Source organism: Alosa sapidissima, chromosome 11, assembly GCF_018492685.1.
Source record: "Alosa sapidissima isolate fAloSap1 chromosome 11, fAloSap1.pri, whole genome shotgun sequence".
Taxonomy (NCBI): domain Eukaryota; kingdom Metazoa; phylum Chordata; class Actinopteri; order Clupeiformes; family Clupeidae; genus Alosa; species Alosa sapidissima.
In genome coordinates, this window is record NC_055967.1 from 30,043,267 (window position 1) to 30,055,766 (window position 12,500).

At 46.9% G+C, this 12,500-nt stretch overlaps 2 protein-coding genes across 2 annotated transcripts in view; both read right to left on the reverse strand.

Moving 5' to 3' along the window:
* abtb2b (ankyrin repeat and BTB (POZ) domain containing 2b) overlaps nucleotides 1–8,183 on the reverse strand; it is a 58,093-nt gene extending 49,910 nt beyond the window's left edge. Inside the window, exons 1-2 of the mRNA XM_042110022.1 lie at nucleotides 7,925–8,183; nucleotides 6,835–7,713 (exon numbers count right to left, since the gene is read on the reverse strand). Coding sequence (XP_041965956.1) covers nucleotides 6,835–7,713; nucleotides 7,925–8,075 — 1,030 coding nt within the window. The 5' untranslated portion in view covers nucleotides 8,076–8,183. The remainder of the gene's footprint in view (nucleotides 1–6,834; nucleotides 7,714–7,924) is intronic.
* Nucleotides 8,184–10,315: 2,132 nt separating this feature from the next.
* b4galnt4a (beta-1,4-N-acetyl-galactosaminyl transferase 4a) overlaps nucleotides 10,316–12,500 on the reverse strand; it is a 150,933-nt gene continuing 148,748 nt past the window's right edge. Inside the window, exon 21 of the mRNA XM_042110023.1 lies at nucleotides 10,316–11,634. Within this exon, the coding sequence (XP_041965957.1) occupies nucleotides 11,520–11,634 (115 nt within the window). The 3' untranslated portion in view covers nucleotides 10,316–11,519. The remainder of the gene's footprint in view (nucleotides 11,635–12,500) is intronic.

Genomic DNA, 12,500 nt, shown 5'->3' on the forward strand with positions numbered 1-12,500 from the left:
GTTGAAAGTTTCTCTGTTCTGAGAAAGCTTACAGCTCTCCAGGGGTTCATTGTGAATTGACCCTCAATCGTCAATAAAATGCAATCTGAGTGCAGAGAGCCGGTCAACACCCACAATAAAAAGGTACTTGAACAACAGACATGACATCACTCAGTCAGCTCAGCTGTGTCTTGGCCACCAGCAATGTACCTGAGCTCTGTAGGAATCAACAGGAGTCACAATGACAAGGGAAAATGTTTTCTAGAGCAGTGTTTCTCAAACTTTTTTAGACCAAGGACCACTTAACCAATTAAACAAAAACTCACGGACCACCTAGCTAAAAAAAAGAGAGTAGACCTACTTCAACAGTATATTACACAATTGGCCTACTCACTGAACCACCTTGCTTATTGTCTTTGCACTTTGCTTATTGTGTAAGAGGATTCATATGATTTAAACTGGCATATCTTACATAGACAGTGTTGCAGAACTGTTTGGATTCACATGCAGTACAAGTTGGTTCAATATTGCAAACAACTCATCTATATTATATTTTACCACGTCTTCTCGCGGACCACTTGGGATAGCTTGCGGACCACACTTTGAGAAACACTGTTCTAGAGTAATGAAGTTGTTATGTTCAAAGGTGCTCTCTGTTTAGGTAATTTGATTCCCATTTTCTGCCTCAGTTGAGTTAAGTGGTCAACCAATTCATGACACAGTGTACCTCGCACTTTAATCACTTCAAACACACACATGGGCTCTCAGCATCCTCACTTCAAACACACACATGGGCTCTCAGCATCCTCGCAAACAAGTCCTTACTCTTTATCCCTCAATCCATCCCGGATCAACCCCTAGCTGGCAATTATACCAGCCCATAGACCACACAGTCCCTGCATTCATGAGAATCTTTGCCCCACAACGCTTTGATCTCCCCGCCATACAAATGAGGCGGCAGAGGTTGACCCTGTAACTGAGCACGTTTGGAACACTTCCAGCCGAGAGTACCAAACAGTGGACAAGAGGTTACAGATTTTTTTTTTCTCTCTCTTTCTTCCAGATCTTTCAGGAAGTGGAGGATGGGGGTGCAACCTTATCCCGTCCCTTAACACCCCCCCCCACCCGGTCAGTAAAAACGCTGGCAGATTTAATCAGAGAGCACGATTACTGAGGATCCCTCTGTGTGTAAATCTGTTTCTACTTAGAGGCGAGGGCTCCCTGTTACAAGTAATTAAATAATACTCAGATTTTATTTCTTTTTTTTATGCTGCAAATGCATAGTGAGTGCAGCATGATAATTCATTGTGGGTTAGGTTCTAGCACAAAAAGGTAATAGCGAATAGCATGGGACATGAGGACTGTGTGTGTGTGTGTGTGTGTGTGTGTGGTGTGTGTGTGCGCGTGTGTGCGTGTGTGTGTGTGTGTGTGTGTGTGTGTGTGTGTTTTCAAGCCAATCACCAATTTCAAATGACAGCCTTGCACTAGTTTTTGAATGCCTGAGGATATTTCCACCTCTATCCAAATGATTGAGATATGATTACTCTTGGAAGACAGGCACCAATGCCACAGGCTGGGGCTTGGCAATGTTATAAAACACGGCAGAGACAGGCGTCCTCCCAGAACTCCTGTTCATGCAAACAAAGTATGTCTTTCTGAAATCCCCTCTAAACCCAGTGCCAGATAGTGTATGCTTTACCTGTTTATGCCCTAATCTGGGAACATGAGGCGAATCAATATGATCAGATTTATATGAGTACTCTTATGCATTGCGGGCGGCTACACAGCACCTCCATTGTCCCCTCACCCACAGAGAGAGAGAGAGAATGAATAGTATTCATTATAAAACTAAACATAACCAAAAACGGGCTGTTTCTAAACTGTGAAACTAAGTTTGTGGCCTAAGGCCGCGGCAAACGCAGCTTTGTTGTCTGACGGAGACGAAGTCATGGCGAGTACACTGGACCGGGGGTGAGACGTGTCCACCTGTTTAATGTAAATGGCAGACCGAGGGGGCTGAGTGGTTTCGTCTGTCCTCGCTGGCAGAGGGTCCGTTCACGTGAGGAATGAAATGGCAGCTGAGAAACGAACACCACTTGAAGAGATGACCAATTATTTTATCATCACCTAGCCTCTCTCTCTTCCTCTCTCTCTCTCTCTCTCTGCTTCTCTCTTTATGTCTTTCTTTTGCTCTCTCGTGTTCTACTGTTTCACTGTTGCAGACTAGGAGACAGATAGTCCTCTCTTTCATGGCACGAGGGATTCATCCATAATTTCTGCCCAAATTCCCTTCCTGCCCCTCATTTCCTGTCTGGCTCAGGGTTTCTATGGCGACTGGACTGGAGTCGAGCCCCAGTAGCTGGCAGAGGGGCAACGTTGGCACGGCAACTACAGCCCCAAATGCCACGTGCTGCCCAGGGTCTCCTCTCCTCTCCTCAACCCCACCCCTCCCTATGTGGCCCAGGCCAGCTTCCCACCCCCATCCCTGGGCACCGTGGGCAGACTGTGCAGACCTCTGATCAGTCCAGCATTCAAACCAGGCATTGGACTCCCTCAGCTCAGAGAGAGGCTGCTGCTCTGTCCAGCCCAACCAAACAGGGCAAAACAAAAACAGAGAGAGAGAAGCAGAGAGGAGGGGAAAAAAGGAGTGTGCAGATGTTGGAGTGCACTTGCAGTGCTTGTGTGTTTTTCTCTTTCAAAGGGATTATTTGGAACAATTCATTAGAACCTTCGGAACAGACGTTACTTTCCCCGCTTCTATTCGCGGACGTGATGAACACGTGCCAATCAGCTCGCTTCGATCACTGTCACCGACGTAGTGTAATTATCTGTGTGTGTGTGTGTGTGTGTGTGTGTGTGTGTGTGTGTGTGTGTTGGGGGGGTAGGGGAAAGAGATAAGCTATCTGTATTGCATCGGAAGAACAAAACGGCAGCACTGAGGGGAACAACTTGTCCATAATAAACAAATGCATACTGTAGCGTTGCCTCAATACGAGTCCTGCGGTATAATCACAGCCCATTATACACCAGCCCCTTTTAGCTACCCTACTCTTAAGAGCCAATGCTTTCACAGCTGGCCCATTGGCTTAAACAGGAAGCATGTATAAACAGTGGGGTTGTCCAAGCCGTCTCTCTAGCTCTGTTTCTCTCTTACTTTCTCTCTCTCTCTCTCTCTGCCATCCCATCTCTCATCGCTGAGTGCAGAGGGCAGTCTTTCTCTGTAGCCTGATCTAAACAGCAGTCCTCCCATCTCACTGGGGCTGGACCGATCAAAACACACAGACACACACAGACACACACAGACACACACACACACACACACACACACACAGACACACACGTGTGCGGCTGCGGTACAGGGTCATTTACTGGGCAACGCAACTTAGCGACTTTCTTTATCTGACTGCACCATTACCTCAGACAGACCCCCTTGTCTCCCCTGCCAAGTGAGTCGTGATTAGTCATATACCATAACATATAGAGCACTGCATTTTTGCTCAACCCAAAAAGAGAGCTATGGATAAGATTTCTTCAGTGTTTATACCTGCGATGTGAGGTCATGTGAAACACTTATAACATATATATAAACACATGACTCCATGCTGATGGGTACTCTGCTTATTTTGCCTCTCTCTACCCTAGTGTGTCTGCCCTGGTGCGGACTCTTCTTGCAAGCGATGCGTGGTTTGGAATGGGCTGGAGTGGCCAGCCAGCAGAGAGTGTTTTTTCCATCTGCTCAGCCACTGAGCTGTGCACAGACATTTTCCCAGGACTAGCAGCCACTTGCTCCCGGAGATGTTGACAGCCTGACTGACTGGCAGAGAGAGAGGGAGAGAGAGAGGGAGGGGAGAGAGAGAGGATGATGGAGGGAGAGAGAGGGGATGATGGAGGGAGAGAGAGAGGGGGAGATGGCGGAAGGAGAGAGAGAGAGAGAGAGAGAGAGAGAGAGAGAGAGAGAGAGAGAGAGAGAGAGAGAGAGAGAGAGAGAGAGAGAGAGAGAGGAGAGAGAGAGAGAGAGAGGTACACTCTCAAAAAGTTATTACGGCTAAACTTTCAGGGTCCCTGCAGCATTCAAAGGAGATGGCAGGACAGAGTAAACGCTAGACATTATTCCAGATCAATAATTCAATAAAGCATCAGGCTCTTTATGTCAACCAATAGAGAAGCGTCTCTGTGCTCACTCAGTGTAAAGACAGAAATCAATCATGACCGAGAAAGAGACTGAAAGACCGACAGACAGACGCATGGCAAAGCATGTCTGTTGCCCTTCACCACACTGCAGCGCCTGTGTGTGTGTGTGTGTGTGTGTGTGTGTGTATGTGTGTGTGTTTGTGGAGAAAGTGCTCAGCAGAAACACAGGGACTGATTAAATGAAAATAAAGAAGCAGGGCCATGGAGAGACAGAGAGAGAGAGATAGAAAGAGAGAGAGAGAGAGAGAGAGAGAGAGAGAGAGAGAGAGAGGCTGAAATACAGAGACAGAGAGAGTGCAAAGGAGAATAAGAGAGAATGTGTGTGAGGGAGGGAGAGAGAGAGAGAAAGAGAGAGAGAGAGCAGGGAGGGAAGGGAGGTGAAGAGGGGGCTGGGCAGGGAGAGGGAGAGGGAGAGAGAGAGAGAGGGAGAGGGAGAGAGAGAGGGAGAGGGAGAGCGAGAGGGAGAGAGCAGGGCTGTTACTGGAGCCGTAGAAGTCATTTCTGCCTTAAAAACTTCCAGATGTGCGGCTGCTTGGCACAGCAGAGAGGAGCTTTTGTGCGGGGGGAAGTACTGGCCCTGCCGCGGCCGCTTCTGCTGCACAGCCCAGCCCAGATACCCTGTGCAACGTGGGGCCTGCACATGTGTTAACCAGGCCACAGAGCCGTGTGTGTGTGTGTGTGCGTGTGTGTGTGTGTGCAAGCACTGAGCACTGTCGTATCCTCTGCCAACTCTCCTCTTTAACATACTCTCACCAGCTAAGATCACATCACGCTCCATGTTTAAACACAAAATAAATCCACTATGCCCGTTTGTGTAGAATACCTTGCTATGGGATGGTCAACCATAGCCATGTGAAAAACCTTGCTGCCAGAGGAGGCAGTTTTGCTTGTGAAAGCACTAAAGCATCAGCCTTCAAAACAGTGATTCAGCACTCAGCAACTCTATCCCCAGACTTTTGTTCTCAGCAACAACCAACAGCCCATCCTGAAAGCACTTTGAAACCAATCAAACAATAAACACATGAGTGCGATTGGTGTGTCAGAGATGCCGTGGGCGTTCACTGATCACTACGGGAGGAGCAGTTCTCCCTCAGGCTCTCAGCTCCTCTGGTCTAATGCACTCGGAGATCGGTTAGAAGCACCCTAGAGCTGCCCATCAGGCATTTGGATGAGAGCCTCCCTTCACACACTCCAGATCCAGGGGAAAGGAAGTGGGGCAGTGTGTGATGGTCATGGTCATTGATCAAAACAAGCGCCAGAGAGCTTGTGTGAAGTGTGTGTGTGTGTGTGAGAGAGAGAGAGAGAGAGAGAGAGAGAGAGAGAGAGAGAGAGAGAGAGAGAGCGTGTGTAGAGAAATGTGTTTATGTGTACAGAGGAGGGGGAAGCTCATTGATCTCTGTGGTCTGTTTACCGTCCAGCTGTTTGGGGCTTGGCACGAGCTGTGTTCTGGATCACTCGTCTTTTTGCAAAGTCGGGGGGTGGTGGATGGGGGGTAGGGGTGGGGGCCAGTGGAGAGGAGAAGGGAACAGTGGCATGAGCTGGCACACACAAACACACACACACACACACCCAGGCGCACGCAAGCTTAAATCCCTGTGAATCCTTCCTGGGCACCCTCCCGTCCTCTTTCTCTCTCTCTCTCTCTCTCCTCTCTCTCTCTCTCTCTGGATCAGCCCCATAGCTTAAAGCTCACTCACTTGTGATGCCAATCTTTCTCCCATCTCCCTGCAGTATTCATGGCCTGCCAGTCAGGCGTATGGTTCTTATCCTGCACTGGGCAGTGGACCCAGGACCAACTAACCGCTCCAGTCCCATGCAGCTGTTTATGCATCTCTCTCTTTCTCTCTCTCTCTCTCTCTCTCTCTCTCTCTCTCTCTCTCTCTCTCTTTCTCTCACTCTCTCTCTCTGTGTGTGTGTGTGTTTAGGGCTGGAAAGCCACTATGTGTTTTAGAAGATTATTGTATGCATGCACACACATATTTCCTTTTCCTGTGTGCATCTATGTGTATTATTACTGCATTATTGTTCCTGTGGCTGTGTGTGTGTGTAGCTGTGTATGTGTGTGTGTGTGTGTGTGTGTGTGTGTGTGTGTGTTGAGGGGGTATAATCCACTGTACTGTCTGCTTCCCTCCTCTTGTTGCAGGATCTGTTTTCCTGGCCTCAGTAGACAAGCTAATCTGAATGGGGCTCGGAGGGGAAACAAAAGGCTATTGTGTGCTAGTGAAAATCCATGCTCTGGACCAATGTTGGTAAGCCACAAACAAACTCTAATTACAACGCACAAAAACTGGCATCCAATCAATGGCTGAGGAATACAGCCACATGAGAGAGTGAGGAGGATGGGGATACTGCTGGGGGGTCAGAGGGTTATCAGAGGGTTCTTATTAGGGATAAAAGAGGGGTCAAATCTGGGGAAGTAACCTGTTGCAGCGTCAGCTACCAAGCCTGGTAGCTTTTAGAGTTAGAGTTCTCCTGTCTCCAAGTTACTCCTTTGAGTTCATGGCATTCAAACTTCCATAACCAATGTATACACAACAACTTGGTGGTGCTCCAAGTGCTCCTTGCTTGGTGGTCATTGCATTGATATTGCAGCCGCACATCATCTGGTCATTAATGGACAAACTGTGACATATATGTGGTAATAATTGTATTAAGCCTCCTTACCGTTGGCGTTCTTCCCGCATATCAGATGTTCGTACTGTTGAAGGACCCCCCAGAGTTCAGAGTCGTTATTAACGACCCCCTCAAGCACCTCCGCCGTGAGCGCGCCACTGGAAGCCCCGCCGTCGGCCATCAGCACGCGTGCACCGACCTCCTCCACCAGAGCCTCCATGCACGCGCTCAGGCAGATGGCAGCGTACTCGTGGATGCGCACCGCGATGCGCGTATCCACCATCCACCGAAAGAAGCGTCCCACCGAGAAGGTCAGGCCGCACCTGGCGGACTTGCCCTTGCGCAGCAGCTCGCCGGCGCTCATGTTGTACATGGAGATGGCCTTCACGGTGGCCGACACGCAGTGGTCTGCGAGCGCCCAGCTTAACACCAGCCGAATGGCGCTCTGCACCTCGAACCGAGTACAGCGGCAGTGCATGATGCTGAGCCGCTGCGCCTCTCTGGAGATGCGGATGAGAGCCCTGCGCATCAGGTTAGACAGCCTCCGGACTGCATCGCTGGAAAACGCGGGCCCCTTGCTGGCCACTTTGCGCAGGATCCTGCCCACGTCTTCCTCCGTCCAGGGAAACTCCTCCAAGTCTGGCAGCCGGGGGCACTTGGAGAAAATGTCCTCGGGGTCCTCGGGTAGCACTGTGTTCACTGTGTCCCAACTGTTATTCCTGCTGTTCATTGACCCGGAGTAGTACCACCAGTTGCCCCGATGAGGATTGCTCACGAACGCCTGCGAGTTGGACTTGGACGATGAGAGGCTGAGAGACTTGCAGGAATCCCCTGCCCCGTAGCCGGAGTCGAGAGTGAGGTCCTCTAGGGTCTTCATGTGAGAGTTGCTCATCCCAGCCATGGTTGATTGCTTATTTAAGGACTGTAGTACTAAAACAGAAACCGAGAGAAAGGCAATCTGGTTTTACTGGTTGTTCCTCATTTCGACACAAGTTTATCACTTTCATTTGAGCTGTCATTGACCAAAGATTGCCTCTGCGAAGTTCAGTCGATTTTAAGTCATTTCCAGCGCAGTTTTCGTTTTATTCTAACGTAAATCACAGTCTTACCTATTTTATTCTAACGTAAATCACAGTCTTACCTATTTTCCCATTGGTGTTGAGCTTCGGACTTCTTTCACCACCGGCCGCCCGTGTTCCGTCAGCACGAGATAAAAAGTTTAACTCCAACGGTTTTCCTTTCTGTTGATGAATCAAACGAATAATATCTCGGTTGGTCTTACATCCAGACATCAGAACGATAAAGAATTTGTCTCATTTTGAGTGTTAACGTTTACGAAACGAACTGCGTCGCTCGTGGCAGGCAGTATACCCTCCCACTTCAAGAGTCACTCTCCTCTCCTCTGCTGCTGTGTGTGGAGTTCAATTAGAACCCCGGAACTAAGGGAGGGCCAATCACAAGCTAAGGGTCAGGAGCCAATCAGCTCCTGACGAAAGTCCACGAAAGGCACTGTGGCATGCAACTGAAGATCACTGATAGTAGAATGAATGCGTAAAACCCACTAATTGCAAATGTTATGAGATAAGGTTAGTCATCCCCTCGAATGGAAGTTAGAATAATATTTACTCATGCAATACCCTTTCCATTTGAATGAAAACAAGATTTAGTGCTGTGTATGTTTATCTATATGGTCATGTAGGCTACACTTATTTTAAGACATAGTGTGGTTAAAATATATTTAAGACAAATCAATAGATATTCATATAAAGAATAATAACGATACATAAATAAATAAATAAATAAATAAATAAATAAATAAATAAATAAATAAACAAACAAACAAACCACATAAACTGCTGTACTGCGCATCAACTGTCAGGCAATAGAAGAAAGTAGGACAGCAGTTTCAAAAGCATGTTCCAACTTGTGCCTATCTTAGTGTTCCTGCAGTGATGATTTGGGTGGAGTAGCGCTCGTTTCGATCCAAGATTACATAATGTGTTTGTTGAACATCATTACATTACACTCTAACGCATGGAATGAGAGAGCTTGAGGTTTCTCGGCAGGGGTTATCCAAACTTTAAAAGCCTACAATCAAGTCAGAGAATCCCAGCAGATCACACTTGTCTCATAGCTTTAGACTACATAGCCTACAATTCAACCCATGACTTCACATACGATTAGCCTCTGTCGTGGGGACTCTTTCAATTGGGTAAGAGAGCAGGGGATATGGTGTTGAAAATAAAATCTGTTGTTTTTGCGGTCATGAATAATAATTTAAAACGAATGCGTTGAAAACACACATTTCTGTGTCCAGATAGCAACAGCACATTCGTTTTAAGAGTGTTACTAAAGTTATGCAATGTTTTTATGTCGGCTTCCCTTATGTTCTTGTGTCGCTGATTTTTAATATCTCACACCAACGCGGCTTTAATCATCTTTGTGAATCGCAACAATAAGCCACATTCTTGACAGTTTCAGCAGAGCACGTAGCAGGCTGGGCCTACTCGAGAGAAGAAAATCAGTGAAACCAGTGTCGTATCCTTGAGCGACTGTATGACAGGGACCGACACTTGAAGTGTATGGCATGCATGTACATGTTCTTCTCAGCTCATATTCTCTACTACCACACTGCTGCTGTTACGACCCCGTGGATGTCGGCACTGATCCTAAAGGGTCAAACGGCATTATACTTTTGTGCCCTCTGTTGGTTGAGTCTCAAAGTGCGTTTTATTTCTACCATGGACGTTACAAATGCCTCCTACAGTACATAGATTTTATTTATGAAGCTATGCCAGACTACCAAAACAATTTCATATTCAGCATAAAACTTTATTTTTAAAAAGAAACAAAGGCATGGAAAAAATACAATACATTCTTAAAATGTTCTACACAACAATTTCACAGAAATTACCTTGGAATGTAGATCTTTGTTTTGAACTTATATACTTCTTTTTTTTTAATAGTCAGTTCCAAAGTATGATAAATGATATATAGGCCTCTGGGGTGAGAGAGAGAGAGGCAAAGAGAGATTTGAACAATCGTCATCTCCACAACTGCCAGTGTATCCACCATTATAAGCCAGTTCTGTCCTATTGTAGTACCTTACAACAAGCAGGATTAAGAAAGGTGTTCAGTGACCAAGCCTGTCATTTTCCAACGCAGAAAAGACACAAGACACAGCTGCCTACTGTGTTGTTTCACGGTTGCGGTTTCCAATGAGCAATGTCTATCTTTGTCATCTCTGTGACGCGTTTTCTTCAACTCTCTTTGTCCATGAAGGAGTCATGACCTTCTCGCGCATCTTCACCCGAACCCAGTGCACAGTCCCCAGCCTGTTGGTGGTGGTGCTCTCGAGCGCGCCCCATCCAATAAAAGGCACACGAAAGTGAAATTACACATCCCCCACCCTCCCCCAAACACACACACACACACACACACACACACACACACACACACACACACACACACACACGCGCACACACACACACACGCACGCACACACGCACGCACGCACGCACGCACGCACACACACACACACACACACACACACACACACCTTTCACACATCAGACAGAAGATAACAAAATAAAACAACAAAAGCAGAATCATATTACATTTGCCATTTAAAAAAGCATTTTTTTGTTGTCTCCTCTTCTTCTTTAGCAGGTAGAGAGCAGTCATTCTTCTGATGCAGCTCAAAAAGTCCAGTTTCTTTCCAGTTACCTGTGTGGAAGGACTTCGGTGTCTGCTTAAAATCTCTATGAAAAAGCCATGTGGCATCATACAGTGTTAACAGGGTCAAGCAGAAGCCTATGCCCCACACCCCATATCCCAAACAAAAGTGCATTTACATGGGTATATATTAAAAAAGAAATCTCCACTGTAATATCTTCCATATTACAGTCTGCAGAAGTAAAGTCTTACATATGAGTCAAGTAGTTTATGAATCTTTAGCACCTCCATGTGAGGAAGAATGGAGTGCTAAATGAAATGCACCAAGAACACCTTAAATTCCAGTTATGGAAAATATAACCCCCAAAGGATGTACATAGTCGCTGCGTCAAAATACCAACAAACTGCTTCTCTACTGACATAACGTTTCTCTACCTCTAGACCACATAGTTAATGTCACAACACAGCACTGGCGGCATGGCCTATACACTCCAAAAGTTCAAACAATCAAGTCGAGTTTCAAGTGCCCAGTCCTTAAGATCCTTCACCATCGTCACACGTCTTGGTTGAGACACATGAGTATGTCGTTTCCCATTAGTTGTCCTAAAAGCTCAGAAAAAAAATCAAAATCAAAACGAGAAGAGCATCCTGCCCAGAAAACGACGGTGCCGAGAGCTTTAAAAAAAAGGGAAAGTGAAAACAGACACGGGCCTGTTGTTGCTCCTCCGCTGATGTTTGCTGGCGAGTACGAGATCAAAATCAACACCTAGGCATCACACACAGAAACTCTCCGGTTTTCTTTTCCCCCTGTGTCTGTATACGCACACACACACACGCACACACACACACAGAGAAGACATACACAAATGGACAGACAAACACACACACACATACACACGCACACACACAGAGAGCAGACATACACACACAGACAGACGCACACACACACACACGGATGGAGTAAACAGTCCACAGACAGTCTGGCGGATGCCTTGAAGGGTGCGTGTGTTAAAGAGTGTCAGCCTGTGGGCACACAAACGGTCCTGTCCCCCGGGCTGGCTCTACCCCTTGGGGCTCTTCTTGGGCTGGGAGTTCCACATGCCCCGCTTGGAGTGGTAGTAGTGGAAGAAGTTCCTCAGGCGCAGACGCTCCACCTCCAGGCCATTCTGCAGCACTCTGGGGGATAGAGAGGCGGATAACACAGGGTCAGCATGTGTGTGTGTGTGTGTGTGTGTGTGTGTGTGTGTGTGTGTGTGTGTGTGTGTGTGTGTGTGTGTGTGTGTGTCGGTCGGTCTGTGTGTGTGTGTGTGTGTGTGCGCCATGTTCTCTGCCAGCTCTCCTCTTTACTGCACTCTCACCAGCTTACATACATGTTTCCTCATTAAGAATAAAACAGTCATGCAACAAAAAATGACACCTGGATTCCACAGGAACTTAGGTTCAGTATATACCATTGTTATTGTTTATGATCCCATTTTGGTCTTTTGAAAATAAAGCTTAAGAGTCTATTGCAAGTCTATGATTGCTGAAAGCTATGACATCTCTTCAACAGGACAGTATCTCAGGTTGTTGCCTCATTCATGTCCATGCAATCCATGCAAACTTAAGTGCTCTTGTATGCGTGTGGCAGTAGCCTTTAACTGGTTTATTGGGTCATGTGGTTGCCAGTTCCTTCCTTGTATGAACTAAGTGGCTATTATGTACAGTAATTGCAAGGTAACTATAGCGGAAGCAGGCTGGCAAGGGCTTGTGTTGTAGTCACTCCTGACCTCCCAAGGGGTCACACTAGCTTTGAAGTGGTTTGTCCGACCATTTAAGTCCATTTATAGGAGGCAGTAGTGGGCTAATACAGGTTATGCTAGACTTAGCGCCTAATGCATTATACATCACTGGCCTTAGTAGATAGGTCAGAGTGGTTAATGTGTAGCACAGGGGATATTCCATTCACAGGAAGTAGTAGTGTGTTAACTTGGGTGCACAAGCACAAGGGTGTAACCAAAGATTGTAGCTTTAGCAAGCATCTCTGGTGTAATTTAAAGCAT